The sequence below is a fragment of the Schistocerca serialis genome, chromosome 8 (assembly GCF_023864345.2).
Source record: "Schistocerca serialis cubense isolate TAMUIC-IGC-003099 chromosome 8, iqSchSeri2.2, whole genome shotgun sequence".
Lineage (NCBI taxonomy): Eukaryota > Metazoa > Arthropoda > Insecta > Orthoptera > Acrididae > Schistocerca > Schistocerca serialis.
The window spans coordinates 374,636,101-374,655,195 of NC_064645.1; the positions used below are offsets into that span (position 1 = coordinate 374,636,101).

Consider the following 19,095-nt stretch of genomic DNA (forward strand, 5'->3'; position numbering starts at 1 on the left):
CGCTTCCGTGTATTATACTCTCTAGCGTGTCATAAAATCCGTCAGGCGCCAACGCCACATTGTTACACACTGCCGTCGGATTGGTTTCCAGCTCATAACCTGCGATTACACGACGTTCCGGCACAGCCATTCGCATCGCAACCGGCAGAGGACCTTCGTCTACATCGGACCAACGCACAGAGGCCGTGTAAATCCGCAAGAGAGGTCGCTCCTGCCACGAACCTTTTGACGCATCCACCAATGTAACGTGAAGCCAATCATTTGGAAGTGTACGTCCGCCGTGCAGGTATTTAGGACCGCGCCCGGGCCGACCACAGGTGTTACGACGCAGCCAGCCAAGAGAAGTTTTCTCCGGATCCAGCACCGCTTTGACCTCATTCCGCCTTAGACGCCAAGGGACCTCTGCAACGTGCTCCAAGTCCTGTTGCTATTCTCTCAAATTCATTTGGTAAGACTTTGGAAACAGATCGTAACTACACGTTTGTCTATGTCAATGTGCTCTGCTCAAAGAGAGCAAGGACTTAAACATTTTGTACTCAAACTAGTGGAGAACGAACTCTGTTTGTAGAAGCTTTCATTGTGTTGTTTCCTCAACCAATAATTTGTACTACAAGTACATGAATTAATTTGTTGACTTATTTTCCTGTTAGGAACTGGTTACAAAGTTTGTTACTTCTTTGTGACGGGCAATAAAAACCATTTGCGTTGAATTCATTGTGCTCTTAAATATAGAGGAAGAAATACATGCCCATGTGTTTCTTGTGGAAGTGTTCCAAGTCCATGAAACTCAACGCTCCATTCCAAAATATGAGACATTTCATTCTATAAGTCATACACTGTCGTCTTAAGCTCAGCCACCAGTTACACAGTGGTGTACTGCGAGTTGCCACCCAATCTATATGCCAACAACACAACCTCCGGAAACAACATCCCGAGGTGAAGAAAAAAGGGGAAGGTCAAAAGCAGGAGAGACAGAAAGGTATGCCTGTGACCAAAGCAGTGACAAGTAACCAAAAAAGAAATGAAAATGAGAAGATGAATTCTAACTTAGACATCTCTTTGAAGAGTGACAATAGCATAGATGATGATCGCTTTGGAGAATCCACACCAGATCCCGTTTTTATGACCAATCCAGCACATATAGATGGAGCAGAGGGTAAATTTTTAGGAGGGAAGAAAAATTCATACAGCTACAGATATGTCTACACCATTCATAAAATACCGGAAAAATACCCAGAAGCTATGTCTCCAAAGTCTTTGCACAAGAATAAAATAGTTTCCTAATTAATTGAAGGAGATGTTTCTCTTATTAATGAGAGTGTTGTGACGGGGAAACAGCCGATCTTCAATGTTGCTGCTGGGTAGGAAGCATCAAACGAGTAATCTGCTTTGTGTTTAATGGTCGTGTTGTTGTTCATATAATAATGACAAACAGTTCTTATCTTTTACGTATCTTTCTTACATAGTGTATTTGTAAATTAAGAGAATAGTTAGTTAATTACTGTATCAATAGTAATGGCAGTTTTAAACTACTAAGCACTCCTGTGGCAAAGGATTGTTTCAAGTTAAGTAAACCTTTTTATCTTTCATGTAATAACGTGAACTAATATTTTATATATTGTAGTTCCATGTGCCCTCAATAAGAGAAATCAGAGAACCCACAGTTATGGCCAGCCGGTTGTAGTTTTGTCTCGTAATTACAATAACAATATAACATGTGTATGATATTTTGGATCAACCATATTATATTTAAGAATTTCAGGCCAAAGAATGATACACAGTTCTTATTTTTCTAGTGTGCAATTTAACTTGAACGAATTAACTAGAGTGTTATTTTAAGGTGACCTATACTCCCTAACATTTACAATTTTTTCCTAACAGTTACTCCTTTTCTTTCAAAAATACAGACTATGTATGTAGTTTTGTATTATATTTAGTTCACTCTACTATATAAATCAAGAAGCCAATCGTCAGATCCTCATTCTCCGTGGACCTAATGAATCTAATACTTCCCCAAATTCGCGCGTTGTTATGTCTGGATGAACAGACCTGCATTTGTTGGATACTGGGAAAATGTAGTGTACAGAGGAGACTGACCGGACGAGAAATGGGGTATCGGATAAATTAAAAATGCGGCAGCGGGAATGGTGAGTTTGTTTCACTCACGTGAGGGCGTTACGGTGATGTTGGACAACCGGAACTGGCAGAGGCTTCACGATTCCAGGTACGCAGCGAAAGATAACGTGAACATTCAAGAACCTGCATTAAGTCAAGAAATTAGAAATATACTTCAGATCCCTATACATCGCCCCCACGGTAACAGCAAGGAAAAGATTAGACTAGTTATATGGCACTCGAGCGCATTTAAGCAATCACTGTCACCGTGCTCCACGCGTGACTGGAACAGTAAGATATCCTAAAACGTAGATCTGTAACGATAATGATACTAATTTATTATTTCACAAATGCGAGCCTTTTTTATCCTATCTAATCAACATCAAATGTACCAGAATGTACCTGATATTTCGGTTACGGGAGTAGCCCGTACAAATACAGCAAGTTTCACATGCTGCCTCACATAAAATTGGTTGGCAGAATGCACGTAATTTTTATTAATTACAACACTATTACCAACAGGTGGCGTCTGGTACATTTGTTACATTACATATGCACATACTGTATTCAGTAGATTTTTGTAATTAATTTTTATGTGACGCAGCGTGTGAAAGTTGCCATTTGCTTAATTAAGTCTGCGATACCAGCGAAAATCGATGGTGGTCAGATTGATCTGAAATTCTCGGTGTTGCGCTGACAGGTGTAGACGCTGCTGTCACCGTTGTTGGTGCTGCTCTGTAGCCTCTGACTACTCCAGTACCAAGTCAATCCACTCTCGAATGCGATATGGAGAAATGATAATGCCTGTATTAGAACTCTATATATCCACGTTCTCTTAAAGTTGCTCTGCACTGAGTGTGAGTTCGTGTGTGCGTGTGCGTGTGTGTGTGTGTGTGTGTGTGTGTGTGTGTGTGTGTGTGTGTGTATGTGTGTGTGTTTGTGCGAGTGTGTGCATGTGTGTGTGTGTGTGTGTGTGTGTGTGTGTGTGTGTATGTGTGTGTGTGTGTTATCACCTCTTGGGAAGATAATGTGGTACGACGTAATACTGCTCAGCGCGTAATTTTTATTCTGTTCTCATAATCCGCTGTGGTACCGTGTGTTTGTAATTAAACTGACGGTGTTCTGGGAACTGCAGTGGAGGCTATATACATCACAGGATGCTGGAGCGTTGTATATTTGTTAATTAAAGGTGCGCTTGCGGAGTACACCAAAAAGTAATAGTGCAGCTTTTGCTGCCAGCTGAAAACATGGCGCTGTAAGCAGTCATAATGTTGAGTGGGTGCAGGGAAGTAACATGAAACACGTGATAACGTTGGTTCTGGCGTGTTAGTTAGCATATTGTCATAAGTTACAATCTGTTTTCAACATAGTCTCCCGGCTCATCAACAAGCTGCATCTGTAACACGACATGGCCGACAGCTCCTCTCAGCATATCCAGTGTAATGAGAGCGATTTGTCATTGCATGCTATCCAGATTAGTGAGAGTCTGGGTACATTCCTGATAGACACGATCTTTTAGATATTCCCACAACTAGCAGCCACGTGGATTTTGGTTGGGGATCTGGAAGGCAACACATTTTAAAATTGCTTAGAGATGATGAGGTCGTTACCAAAGGTATCACGAAGCATATCTTTCACCTGGCAATCTACATGTGATGTCATCCCATCTTAAATGAAAGTAGTGTAGCAGATACAGTTACATTCCTGCAATGCTGGAATCAATTGTTGCTCAAGGAGGTCCTTATAATGAGGAGATATCACTGTACACGTAACAGGCCTCTGAGGTGTCATCTTCTCGAAGAAAAACGGAAGAAGAATCAAGGAGATTGAGCAACCACACCTGATGGTCAAGTAACTTGAGTTCAGCAGATGTTCCTGTAGAACATGTGACAATTCTTTGCGTTCACGGTTAGGTGTAGATTAAAATGTACTTCGGCCGCCCAAAGAATTTTGATCAGCCTCCATAACTGCCAAAAATCGAAGAGGAAAGTCACGGCATAGTAGTGTGTTTTGGGGCACCATTTGGTATACATTCTGAACATGTCGGCGATATTCCTGGAATGCAGCACTTCTATTGCTGTCGTTAGGATGAAACAACTTTACCGGCGGTGCATGTACTTTCTTCTCGATAGCCATTGTGTATCGTACAGAAAACTTCAACCTTCTTAATCCTTAACACCAAGAGTCGCACCGGCCACTGTGGCCGAGCGGTTCTAGACGCTTCAGTCCGGAACCGCGCTGCTGCTACGGTCGCAAGTTCAAATCCTGCTTCGGGCATGGATGTGTGTGATGTCCTTAGGTTAGTTAGGTTTAAGTATTTCTAAGTCTAGGGGACTGATGACCTCAGAAGTTAAGTCTCATAGTGCTTAGAGCTATTTGAACCATTTTGAACCAAAAGTCACTTCACAGAAGAAATAAACACGCGCTGCCAAGAGACAAACAGCACGCTGACGTCAAAACGGGAAACTCTTCACATTCTGACTGTGGTGAATCCGTGTCATGGCGGCTGCAGTGTAACACGTGTTAAGTTCGGCTCGCGAAATTTAGTTGAATTCGAAGGTGTTCTCGCAGGTGGCGTTGTCTAGTAAAAGTGGAAATCGTGTAAACAACAGTGTTCTGTGCAGTAGTGCTATTTTTTTCTCTGTGCTCCGCCAATATCTTCGAGAAAATGGTAAACAGAAGAGTGAACAGCAGCGCGTCCAGCAGCGGGGAAGCAGCAGGTGCGACGGGCCTGCTCTTGGCGGAAGGTGTGGCCGCGGCTCCCGGTATAGCGGAGCTGGTCCGCTCTGAGGTAAACGCTGCGCTTCGCGATAAAGACAATCTCGATCTGATAGCAGGCACTATATCAGATACTGTAAAGGCAGCAGTATTGGCCAAAATGCGTGAAACTGTTGAGGCCAATACTGCCGAAATTACAGCACTAAAAATGTCTGTGTCTGAATACGAGAAAAAAGTTGGAAGTGAAACTATCTGCCGCAACAGACGAGCTAGAACAGTACCAAAGGCGAAATAGTCTACGACTATTTGGAGTAGCAGAAAATAAGGAAGAAGACACAGACAACCTGCTTACACAGTTTGCGCGTGAAAAATTAGGCGTTGAAGTGACCAAGGCAGACATTGACAGGAGCCATCGGGTGGGAAGGAAACTACCAGGTGCTAGCAAACCTCGTCCTATAATAATTAAATTTGTCTCATACCGAAAAAGGGCAGAGATCTTTACCCAGAAGAAGAAGTTAGCAAGGACAGGGCTTACAATACGGAAAGATCTGACACACGAACAGCTAAAGATTTTAAACAGTGCCATATCCCATTTCGGTCTTCAGAATGTGTGGACTCAGGATAGCAGAGTAATCATTAAGACAGCAGCTGGAAAGAAGACAGTCACAAACATGACAGAACTGAATAGTATTAAGTGAAGCTACTCGAGCCAAAACTGCAAACTTAACACCATTTGCAAATTGTAACAGCCCTATACTCAGATATAGTCTTGTAATTGTATTAACTTTTTAATTTTACCCATATTTGTACCTTCAACTAATTGTTTTTGTAACTGTATTAACTTTTTACTATTTTTTTGTGTCTGTAGCTCTAACCATTACTTAAGTTTAGTTACTGCTAATACTTTTTTCATTTTCTCAGTTTATTCTCTTCCATTCTGTAATAGTTCTATTGCAATTATTAGTCTCTCCTTAAGTTCATTAATCACCCATCTCTTCGGTTTAAACTGTTCATAACAAAAATCACTATCAGTATCACTTTAGCAAATTTCATTCTAATTGTAGCTTCCTACGATAATCACTACCAGTACCACTTTAGTAAATTTCAATTTAATTCTAGCTTCCTACGATAATCTATTAATTATTAAGCTTACTTCTCTCTGCTGGCAGCATCGGCCTCTTAAATCACTCCCCTTTCCCTTATTTCCACCCTATGCTGTTTCAAATACGATAATTACATTTCTCCTCTTACGACATAGGATACACAGTGACACACAGCCGTCACTATTTTGGTCATATTCTCCTTGCACCGAATACCACTAATCCATTTTCTATACTCCCGCAACCTCAGGAACTCTCTTGCAGTCGCCTTTCTTTCGGCACTCGCGGAGTCACAAACAGGGCGCACAAAATCTCGAACACCCCTGTGTTATGTCACTTGGCGGAAGCACCGGCCAGTGCCCCTCGTGGCAGGTAGTGCCTAAGAAAGGGACAAACCAGTCTGCCACCCTACTCCAGGCTGCTCAGCGGAACGCGTCAAAGCTTTTAGCAGCTCACTGCAACATCCAGTCTTTACCTGCACATTACGAAGAACTTAGCCTCCTCTCCAACCAACTAAACTACCACGTAACCCTCTTATCCGAAACGTGGTTGAAACCACACATATCCTCTGAATCTGTTCATCTCTCAGGGTACACATTTCTTAGGGCAGACAGATAAAAAAAGCGAGGTGGCGGGATCGGCGCGTATATACGAACAGATCTCAAAGCGAAAGTCTTATGTACGTCAAATCCTGCTGAAGAAAAAGTGGCTGAATTCATGTTCATTGAAATAAATATACAAAGTCAGAAATTCTTGACTGGCGTCGTGTACAAGCCGCCAAAAATAAGCTCAATGAGTTCCTTCCAGTCGGAATTACATTCACTTCATTGTCAATACGAACATGTCATCGTAATGGGTGACTTGAACATAGACCTGCTAAGAGACACTCCCTCCGCAATAAACCTAAGAAGACTGTTTAGTTGCAATAGCATGAACATTCTTCCATTACAACCTACACACCATACGGCGCACAGTCATACTCTTATAGACGTAATCGCTACGAAACAGACTGACAAAGTAAGAGATGTTGGTCAAACATCGGCCCCTGGCCTCTCAGCACGTGATGTAATATTCCTGGCCTACTCTGTGCAGCCCCCAAGGATCAAATCGCGTTACATAACTTGTAGGAACATGAAACGTATTGACCTTGACGCTCTAACAGCCGATTGCTCAGAAATCTCATGGCATCAAATAATCAGAGAACCTACACTCGACGGCAAAATTAATGAACTTGGTGACAAACTCACTGCCCTCTATGACAAACATGCACCTGTGCGCACAATCCGTGTAAGAAAATCTCCTGCTCCATGGCTGACAGCTGAATTACGTCAAATGATGACTAATAGGGATGCTGCCCACAGGCGTTTCAAGGCAGATCCGAAACCCGAGCGTTTCGACGAATATAGAAAGCTACGGAACAGAGTGAAACAATGCATTCGCAATGCTAAAGTCAGGCACGCTCGCTCCCTTGCATGCAGCGATCTGACGCCCACGACTCTATGGAAGAATCTCCGTAGCTTGGGGGTCGGAAAGGCAAAATCGGAAACTACTTTTCATGTGTCAGCTAACGAATTAAATGAATTCTTCTCTGCACCTCTGAATCCCCGCATGGGTGATAATTGCCGTCCACAAGAATCCCCAAACAGGATAACTAACAACGATACCTTCCATCTAAAACGTGTAACAACAAATACGGTAAGAAAAGCAATATTGAGAATCTCTTCTGATGCAATAGGCAACGACAGTATCGGTATAACCATGATTAAGAATGTTGCCGATATCTTAGTACCTGTCTTAACTGACATATTTAATTTTTCCCTCGTGAACGGAATATACCCCACTGCATGGAAAACAAGCATAATTCGACCCATCCCTAAGATCGAAAACCCGCAACTGCCTAGTGATTACCGACCAATTAGCATACTGCCTGCTGTTTCCAAAGCACTTGAATATATTGTTCATGACCAAATTACTGAACAATTGCATGAATTCAGCATATATGACAAATTTCAATCCGGTTTCTGTAAACATCACAGCACAAACACCGCTCTAATTAAAGTAACTGATGACCTGAAATATGTCATCGACAATCGAAAGGCAACAATATTGACGCTACTGGACTTCAGCAAAGCTTTTGACACTGTTAACTTTGACATATTGCTCAGAAAAATGCAACAGCTTAATTTCTCTGATAGTGTAATGAGATGGTTTCAAAGCTACTTAAAAGACAGACAGCAATGTGTTGTCTGAGTAAATGAAAAATCTTCCTGGAAACATGTTTCCTCGGGAGTGCCACAAGGATCAGTCTTAGGACCACTTTTGTTTTCTTTATATGTCAACGATATTTCGTCGTTTCTGTCCTCCTGTAAATATCATGTCTATGCCGACGACCTCCAGCTCTACCTAAGTGTCAGACCTGAAGATGTAAACACTGCAATCGCTCAGATGAATGATGATCTGTCTTCAGTAGTGACATGGGCGAAAAACCTGGGGCTTAAACTAAATGCAAAAAAGACGCAAGTAATCTTAATAGCCCATCAGAAATTAATAAGTTCAGATTCCTGCGAACGTGTACCTCCTATTCTTCTCGATGGTACTCCAATACCATATCAGAAAACAGTGAAGAACTTGGGTGTAACTTTGGATGAGCATCTCAACTGGGCGGAGAATACAGTCGCAGTGTGCCGAAAGACGTCTGCTTGTCTCTACGCTCTCAAAAAGTTTTGGAACATATTTCCACAGGACTTGAAACGCCAGCTCGTGCAAGCACTCGTTCTACCGAACCTCCACTATTGTGATGTGATTCAACAAGGCATGAGTCGTGAAAACAAAAGACGGCTAGAGCTAACCATGAATGCCTGTGTGCGTTACACCTGCAACATTCGCCGATATGATCATGTTGGTGCTTCATACTCCGAGCTAGGGTGGCAGCGGCCGGACAAATTGCTTGACTACCACATTCTATGTCTACTTCACCGACTCCTCGTCGCGCAAGCACCCCAGTACCTTGCTTCAGAGATTAAAAACCTGTCATGCCATCATAATCGAAACACGAGGTCACTCTTATTTGGTATCCTAACTGTGCCCACTCACAAAACAAAAACTTTTGCAGACTCCTTCTCAGCTGCCGCTGTCCGCCTCTGAAACAAACTGCCCCTTACCTTGCGCAAAATTCAATCTCCTGCTGCTTTTAAGAAGAAGTTGAAGCATTTCCTACTATCATCCTCATAAAGTTCTCCACAAAATTAATGTACAAGGCCAATCCTCTCATCTGTCAAATAGCAAAGCTAGCGTCTCCTATCTTGCTCCTGAGATGCCTTTCTCTTCATCTATCTCTATTAGCCACGCAATCTTCTTTTCCTTTATATTTCCTTAATTATGTTTCATCATGTCTCTCTATTCTTCTCCTCCCTTCGCCATGAGTCTCCCTCATACTCCCTGCTGACAGCACTCCTATCTAAAATCTGTCTCTTCAATAATGTCTAATTATAACACTACTGATGATCTACGAATATAAACTCTATATGTATGTATTTTTCTAGGTGTACCTTTCTAATTGTTTATTTCACATTTTGTACTAGATGTAGTTTAACATGCCTACTAAAACATATGAATGTAAAATAAGTAGAATGCCTGGTTAGATGTAAGAGAGGGCCTGATGGCCCTAATCTTGCAAGGTTAAATAAATAAATAAATAATGGTTCAAATGGCTCTGAGCACTATGGGAGTTAACATCTGAGGTCATCAGTCCCCTATAACTTAGAACTACTTAAAACTAACTAACCTAACGACATCACACACATCCACGCCCGAGGCAGGATTCGAACCTGCGACCATAGCGGTCGCGCGGTTCCCGACTGAAGCGCCTAGAACCGTTCGGCCTCCCCGACCAGCTCTGACTGCTTACAGAGCCGTATTTTCCCTTTATGGCAGAAAGTGGAACTATTATTTATTTCGACACACTCCACGAGCATAGTGGTTAATGAACATACATCCGATGTGCAGCATCCTACGATGTATACAGCCCGCACTGCAGCACACAGAACACTGTCAGTTTAATAGCAAACACCCAGCATTTCATTGTCGTGCATATTACCTGCATACTACTTGATCGACTTAACCGCTTCGCTGATGTAAGTTGCAACATCTGCCACTATAGAGCTCCAAAGTGTAGCGCGTATCATGGAGGTGTGAAAAGTGACTACTTCAGTGCGAGAGAGACAGCGTGCTGTAATCGAGTTTCTGACCGCAAAAGGAGTTCGTCCTCACATGGAGCACCATCTATTTTAGCATAACAATGCTAAAGCACACACAAAGTCTACGACATCTGCAACAATCTGACGCCTTGCATTCAGTGTCACTGATCCTCCTCCATACTTGGCTCCAGTCCATTTTCATAGGTTTCCAAAACTGAAAGAACGCTTTCAAGGACTTCACTTTAATAGTCATGAAACGGTGCAAGCAGAGGTGAAGCTGATGCCCACTCAACGAAGTCAAACGTTATACGGTGACAGTATCAACAAATTGGTCTCTCACTGCGAAAAAAATGTGATCCTCACCTGGGTGACTATGCTGAGAAACAAATATGTAGAGATGAAAGATAGAGAGTTTTACTGAAATAGACTCAACAGCCTTCACGTAAAAATTTGGAGCCATTTAATTACAGCACGCTCGTGCATAATTAAAGGGGCAGCAATAAGGCTTACTTGATTGTTGTTCTGGCGAATATCTCACTGAGTTTGAGCGATTCCATGGGAGAGAAATGTTGATTTCCCCATTCAAGTCCCCACTACAGTCGCCACAGTGGAACTGCAGACCACAAACTGCATTTACAGATCCCTGTATGACTACCCCACAACAACATAGACACTTGTCACGCATTATTACACAGATTAAGCGCACGAAAACAAAATTTAATCACTTTACACATTTTATATTAGACAAAATTTTTTGATTATTAATGAACTACAAAATTTTGGGCTAACGTTTAGCGTTTCAGGTGTACGATATAACGGAACAAAATTAATTATTTCGCCTAAATCGACAACTCAGCACTTAAGTAACTGCTATATCTGTTAATTAAGTTATTCAAAATAAAATGTAGCTATTAGTCTAACTTTAATGTACGCAGACTGTATGCATACAAACTACTGGTGCAAAGTTTATGAATAAAACAGCTTAAGATTTACGCTACTTTCCGTGAATACGAACTTCATGAAGAAGGGAAACGCTCTGCTTAAATTGCTGGAAAGATATGAATAGTTAGACGGTATTCTCAATGTTTACTGCACCTAAACGAAAACAAAAATTCCACTATATTTCGGCTTTACGACATTCTTGTGTTGTCTGGAGAAATGCGTCAAGAAAAGTGAAGCTTTCAATAGTAGGCTTGAAAGAGCATTTGTTTTTGAAATTTGTTTTGAACTAACCGTTATTGCAGTCTAAATAACTTATCGTTAAGAGGACAAAACCTCGGGCGCCTCGCCTGGCACAGAGCGGCTAACGTATACCACAACATTCGAAAAATAGTTCATTAAATACTAGGATAACAGTTTTACACAGAATAAACAGGACGAATACCTTCATATACTCATGAGCCCCAGAAATACCTTAAAATTAATGAATCATCAGTAAATGTCAATCAAACTGCCTTATCTTAACTGATAGAACCAATAATATGACGAACTTGCGAAAGAGCCCCAACAGCATCAATGAAACCATAATTTCGGCCACTTAGGATAAATGCAAGGTTAACCAGTCAGCGAAGCCCCAAACCACAGGTTCATAATGAGACGCTTGTGCAGAATACTGAGCAGATCCGGACGGCCATTTCGGCACTAAGTTTAACATTCACGTTAGCGGAAGCCGTGAGTATCATTTTGGAAGAAATGTGACTTCAAGATCATTTACATATTTTATTTACTGGGAAGCCTAGTGCTCTTGCTGACCTCGAGGAAGTTGAGGCAAGTATAGAGAGCATTCAGTTTTGGGATGAAGAACTCGATGCTAGGTATCAGGCTAGCGAGTACGTTTCTATTACTCTGTGGGTACACCAACAGCAGAAACTGGTATTGTTGTAGAAGGCCAGGAAATTTTCTTTAATAACGTCCAACTGGATGAGAGATATTCCGGGAAAGCTGACGCCAAAGAAACATTAGTTGACGCAAGATCAGGATTTTTGCTGAAAGGGCAGTTACAAGACAGTTTCCCACATTCATGTGCATAGCTTTTAATTATGAAGCTGTGACCACCTTGTTGGACCCAGGGAGCAGCTATCCTATTCTCGATTATGACTGGTTTTCGAAGTGCCGCGATATCTGTGAGTTATCTAAGTTGTAACAGGTCAATCAGAACTGCTGCACCATCAGCGGATAGATATTGCCATTAACAGGCATGTGTGGGAAAGCGAGAGAATTCAGGGGTTATCATGACCACTAAATTTCATGACTTCCAGTGGCTTGACTTCTAACCTTTTGCTAGTTTTCGCACGTTGATTCTTGTGATCGAGGGTCTACGGAACTTCGGCCTTTCACTTACGTAATAAAATTTAGCCGTCGTTTTGTTGTTGTTATATCATATTGCAGCCATTTTCGGTGACTCAGTACACCATCTTCAGGCCTTAAACTGGGTTGAGGGAGTGAACTCCGATCGCATACACGATTCCATCAGTGGCCAACATATATAAAGTAGCTTCTGTAGAATACCGTAATAACGGTGTTTTGTCTGCAATCGTCAACTACCAGGAACTTGGTAACTACCGTAACTGGTTGCAACTTAATCAAATAATACCAAAACGACGACTGCAGGCGTTTGTTTTATGAAGTAATCTGTTTCTAGTTGGTGGTTTTATTACGGGGGATACTTTGGCTCTTGATTATTCCAACAATAAGTCCAGTTTTCAATTTCAGTCACGTAAAATTTATCGATTATGTGACCACAGTTGCATCCAAGGCAGTAATAACATTCTCAGTAATTCTGTTGAATTTCGTGTTGTTTGTTATTTCGAGAAAAGGGAGACCGAACAGCTTTCGAAAATGTTTACGCAGTTTTATGATGTGTTGACTGACATGGTGGGAGTTATAGATAAAGCTCAGTATCGAATACAGCTAACCAATAGTATGGCATTTCGCCTTCTTAGAAGACAGAGTCTTGCGAAATCGTGAAAATCTTTCTGAAACGATATCTTTTTTATTAGACTATGAGACAGGAGTAGTGTCTGTAAACTACTGTCTAGGTATCCATGCTGGAGTGCACAGTAAGACAGCGTTACTCACCGTGCACATCGATGCAGCCGAACTGCTGTTTCATGATGCTCGTGTTGATCTGGCAGGTGTAGCAGCCGCGGTCGGCCTCCTTGAGCTGCCGCAGGTGCAGCCGCCAGGTGCGCAACTGGTCGTGCGAGACTGCGACGCGATTGTTGTGCGTCACGACCTTGTCCTGCAGCGACAGCAGCGTCTGGTCGTCCGCCCGCAGCCACACTACCTGGCGAGACACGGGCGGCAGTTAGCTGCAGCGCAGTCAGCGAGGCGGAGCTGCAGCAGGTGGTCGACAGTCGTGTAAAATGGCCGGGTGTCGCGTCGGCCGTTCCGAGGCCGACGAGATGTACGGGCTCTGCAACGGACTTGTGACGTCACACTAGTAGGCTTGTCCATAATACTCCGCGAATGCTTGGATTCGTTCAAGGTCCACGGGAAATCAATATTTAATCGAAAAGGTACCCCACTATAGGTCTTAATTGTGTAGTGTACTATCGAAAACTTTTATGCATTAAAGTGCACAGACAATCATTACTAAACCCGTCTGAAATACACCACTGGCCATTAAAATTGCTACACCACAAAGATGACGTGCTGCAGACGCGAAATTTGCCCGACAGGAAGAAGATGCTGCGATATGCAAATGACTAGCTTTTCAGAGCATTCACACAAGGCTGGCGCCGGTGGCGACAGCTACAAAGTGCTGACATGAGGAAAGTTTCCAACCGATTTCTCATACACAAACAGCAGCTGACCGGCGTTGCCTGATGAATCGTTGTTGTGAATCCTCGTGAAAGAGGAGAAGTGCTTACCATCACGTTTCCGACTTAGATGAAGGTCGGATTGTCGCTTATCGCGATTGCGGTTTATCGTATCGCGACATTGCTGCTCGCGATGATCGAGATCCAATGACTGTTAGCAGAATATGGAATCGGTGGGTTCAGGAGGGTAATACGGAACGCTGTGCTGGATCCAAACGGCCTCGTCGAGATGACAGGCATCTTAACCGCTTGGCTGTAACGGATCGTGCAGTCACGTCTCGATCCCTGAGTCAACAGAAGGGGACGTTTGCAAAACAACAACTATCTGCACGAACAGTTCGACGACGTTTGCAGCAGCATGGACTATCAGCTCGGAGACCATGTCTTCGTGTACCCTTGACGCTGCATCACAGACAGGAGCGCGTGCGATGGTGTACTCAACGACGAACCTGGGTGCACGAACGGCAAAATGTTATTTTTTTCAGATGAATCAAATGGTTCAAATGGCTCTGAGCACTATGGGACTTAACATCTATGGTCATCAGTCCCCTAGAACTTAGAACTACTTAAACCTAACTAACCTAAGGACAGCACACAACACCCAGTCATCAGGAGGCAGAGACATCCCTGACCCCGCCGGGAATCGAACCCGGGAACACGAGCTTGGGAAGCGAGAACGCTACCGCACGACCACCAGCTGCGGACTCAGATGATTCCAGGTTCTGTTTACAGCATCATGATCGTCGCATCTGTGTTTGGCGATATGGCGGTGAACGCACATTGGAAGCGTGTATTCGTCATCGCCACACTGGCGTATTACCCGGTGTGATGGTATGGGGTGCCATTGGTTAGACATCTCGGTTACCTCTTGTTCGCATTGACGGCACTTTGAACAGTGGACGTTAAATTTCAGATGTGTTACGACCCGTGGCTCTACCCTTTATTCGATCCCTGCGAAACCCTACATTTCAGCAGGATAATGCACTACCGCATGTTGTAGGTCCTGTACGGGTCTTTCTGAATACAGGAAATGTTCGACTGCTGCCCTGGCCAGCACATTCTCCAGATGTCTCACCAATAGGAAACGTCTGGTCAATGGTGGCCGAGCAACTGGCTCGTCACAATACGCCAGTCAGTACTATTGATGAACTGTGGAATCGTGTTGAAGCCACGTGGGCAGCCGTACCTTTTCACGCCATCCAAGCTCTGTTTGACTCAATGCCCAGGCGTATCAAGGCCGTTATTGCGGCCAGAGGTGGTTGTTATGGGTACTGATTTCTCAGGATCTATGCACCCAAATTGCGTGAAAATGTAGTCACATGTCAGTTCTAGTATAATATATTTGTCGAATGAATTCCCGTTTATCATCTGCATTTCTTCTTGGTGTAGCAATTTTAATGGCCAGTAGTGTAGTTACTCGCTCACAGCTGGAGACGGCTGCTGGCACTCCTGAGATCTGCAGTGTCACGTGCTGTGACGTACGCACCACGGCCTGTCTTCCTCGTGGGGCTCGCGCCGTCCTCTGCTGGAAGCTGAGCGGTTCATTTCTTTCTGTACATGCAGCGGCCTTCGCTAAACCTCTGTTGCATAAGCATCCAGGAATGTTGTTCCAACATGTGGCCTAAACTTTAGGTCCATTTTTTCAGGGGAACTACTGTACCTACAACAAAAGCGAGAGTAAGCCTCCCCAGCGTAGTCGGAGGAGGGGGGCCACTAGGTATTTAATGCTGTTTGTGGTAGACCGTTGTGGAACAGCTATTTATGGCCATCATACCGTGTTCTTTCCAGTATAGAATGACGTATCTGTAACATTAAGCTCTTGATCACTGGTAGCGTCTAATAGTCGAGGTTAATTTCATAGAAATAATTCCTTTTAAGGGATATTTTCACCTTGATAATATTTAGCAAGCAACGGCTTGCCGCCGTGCGTACACCGGTTCCTGTGAGTTAAGCGCTGTTGGGTTTGGCTGCCACTTGGATGGGTGACCATCCAGGCCACCATGCGCTGTCGCCATTTTTCGGGGTGCACTCAGCCTCGTGATGCCAATTGAGGAGCTACTCGTCCGAATAGTAGCGGCTCTGGTCAAAGAATACCATCATAACGACTGGGAGAGTGGCGCTCTGACCACACACCCCTCCTATCCACATCCCCAGCTGAGGATGACACGGCGGTCGGATGGCACCGATGGGCCACTTGTGGCATGAAGACGGAGAGCTAATACTTAGCAACTTTTTAATGCAACCAACTAATGACTTGCGAAAATCAGGGAAAATACATCAGTACCTACGTATCACTCTGTGTCTATAGAATATTGGCTACCTCTATGTTACACACATAACTGCTGCGCTCTCCCTGCCCAGTCATCAGTTCCGAAAATTTCTGTATTAAATTCCTCTTGAAATATGTTATCAGGATTCTGTCGCATGGGAGATAACAGGTGATGAGAAAGAATGTCCTTGATGTATGTTCTTTAATAAGTTGCCTCATCGAGAAACGTGAAGCACCTAGAAGGCATGGATGTCAAGGTAACTTCTTACTCGTAAACGCTATTGGTAGATATGTAAATGGTTACAATTAAAATTGCCTCCGATAGGTATAACTCTGACCAGAGTGCACCTCTGCTATTTGTAATTAGTACTCTTACCGGGAGTGGTAGAGTATATAACGGGTATGAAGAGCGTCAGATACTGAGTGGTCACTGTGAAGAACACGGAGATGTTTTGTACCCTTGTGACACGCCGACATCAGCACCAGCCACAGTTTGGAAGTGGTCTTATGGACTGTATCCATTTGATCAGCTGGTCGAATGGTGCAATATCCAGATTTATGGGGCAATGCGATTACACATTGGTTTTATATTGGACTGTATGCGTACGAGAGTGCAGGCATGGTCGTCGTCAAGTTTCCAGTATCGTGTCTGACTATCGGAAGAGGGGATCACACATCTTAAAGTTTCACATCTTAACCTGTCACATCTGCACTTGACACCCGAGAACAAGTTACAGCCTTCCTGCAACAATCTGAGGCATCCCATATCAAGAACCCGAGACTAGCAGCACGTGGACTATTGGATTACAGTTCCATGCATAAGCTAATGCTAGCGAGTTCCCACCACCACTCGGTTGTACTGCAATGTGAGCCAAGGCGCGAAATCTTGGCCGCTGGCCGCTCCGCCACCGCCATCGACTGGTCGTCACCTGAGTCCTGTTTAGCTAAATGTTCAAGCTGTAAGCTGATGCAAACCATTGTAGAAATAAACAGGTCTATGTACTTATAAAAAATAGGAGACCTTACTTTTGGGATGTGTGTGTGTGTGTTCATGTCTGTGTGTGAAAGAACAATTTTAATTCTCGCGTATCGCGTGCCTGATTGGCTGTTACTGACAGAATATGACAGACGGTGTTTATTTAAGGAATAACTCTATTACTGTCTTCAGCAGTTGCCGTCCGTGGCTCCACGATACCTGCTCCGCTCACCACCTCCGCATGGCATCTTGGGTATTACTTAAGTATTTTATATTTTACTGTTATTATCAGATTACTCTCTAAATCCATTCTGTGCATATATTTAGTGTAGTGTGATCGGGAGATTAGCGGTTACCATTGCCAATAAATATTTTTAACTCAATTTTACAAATAAAGATGCACTGTTTTCTGGATGGTCCTCGAAGGGCGGCAGTCGCGGCGCGAGCCTCACCTTGTACTTGCCCAGGTTGTCGACGACGCAGGAGAGGACGGCCTCGCGGCCGACGGGCGCCGTCAGGTTGCCGATAGGCGCCGCGAACTCCGGCTCTGGCGAGGACAGCCGCGGCGGCGCCCATGAGTCCGGCGCTGCAACAAGTGGGGAGGGTGCGTCACTACACGAGCCAGGGCTGCGCTAGCTCAGGTACTGAGGAGCTCGTCAGGAGAAGCTAGCAGTCTGCAGTACAGCGCTAAAAGCTGCCTGCTTTCTTCTACGATACAAACAATACGACACTTTAACCAGCACGTAAACGCGAAAACTTCAGCCGTAAGTGCATCCGAATGCCCTCTGTTGTCAGACATGTCAACACATAAATGTGGAATCGTGCCACTGGGAGACAGCAGCTACAAATACTTCTAAACTCTTTCATTTTTTCCAACGGTCTTGATCGGATAAAATATTTGCGAAAATGGTAACCAGTTTCAGTCGATTATCACATATTCACAACAATCTCTGGAATACAGATAATGTTATAGCTTAGAGGTACACAAACACAATGTAAGTTAAAGACTAAGAGCCACAAAGTAAAACAAAATTAATGAAAGGACGTATAGCCTCAGGTAATGAGTGAAGGTGGTGGGTGGAGCGCGAGCCATACGTGCAAAAGCTTGAACGTCTACTGTTGAAAATCGTACATACGCTGTGTGTTAAATAGAATCTCCGCCCAACACCTAGTGCATGACACAGGCAGGGAACAGTGAGGCGAAACGTAAGGTAAAACCGTGTCAAAAGTATCAGAATTATAAATTAAGTATTAAAAATATTAAACATGGAAATAATACATTAAATTTCATGACCAGTAACTGCCGTGAGCAGTATTAATGAAAACTCACACAACACTGGTGTAATATTTTACAGTATTTATTACTTATTTTACAAACATGTTTTCTGCTAGAATGACATTTTCACTCTACAGCGGAATGTGCGCTGATATGAAACTTCCTGGCAGATTGAAACTGTGTGCCAGACCGAGACTCGAAATCGGGACCTTTGCCTTTCGCGGGCAAGCGCTCTACCGACTGAGCTACCCAAGCACGACTCACGCAGCGTCCTCACAGCATTAATTATTAATTATTAATACCTTTGCCTTTCGCGGGCAAGCGCTCTACCGACTGAGCTACCCAAGCACGACTCACGCCCCGTCCTCAGAGCATTAATGCTGTGAGGACGGGGCGTGAGTCGTGCTTGGGTAGCTCAGTCGGTAGAGCGCTTGCCCGCGAAAGGCAAAGGTCCCGATTTCGAGTCTCGGTCCGGCACACAGTTTTAATCTGCCAGGAAGTTTCATGTTTTCTGCGGCTACGCCATCATCGGGTACAAAGGTATGTACGTGAAACTGTGAGTTTTGTTGGATCAAAGATTTTAAAATAGTTCATCTACAGGTGATCTCCATTTCAAGAGATGAA

The 19,095-nt window shown here is 43.7% G+C and overlaps 1 protein-coding gene across 1 annotated transcript in view; it reads right to left on the reverse strand.

Annotated features, from left to right (window-relative positions):
- LOC126417023 (lachesin-like) overlaps positions 1-18,062 on the reverse strand; it is a 275,941-nt gene extending 257,879 nt beyond the window's left edge. Inside the window, exons 1-3 of the mRNA XM_050084913.1 lie at positions 18,047-18,062; positions 17,648-17,781; positions 13,208-13,415 (exon numbers count right to left, since the gene is read on the reverse strand). Of these exons, the coding sequence (XP_049940870.1) occupies positions 13,208-13,415; positions 17,648-17,781; positions 18,047-18,062 (358 nt within the window). The remainder of the gene's footprint in view (positions 1-13,207; positions 13,416-17,647; positions 17,782-18,046) is intronic.
- Between the last annotated feature and the right edge of the window lie 1,033 nt (positions 18,063-19,095).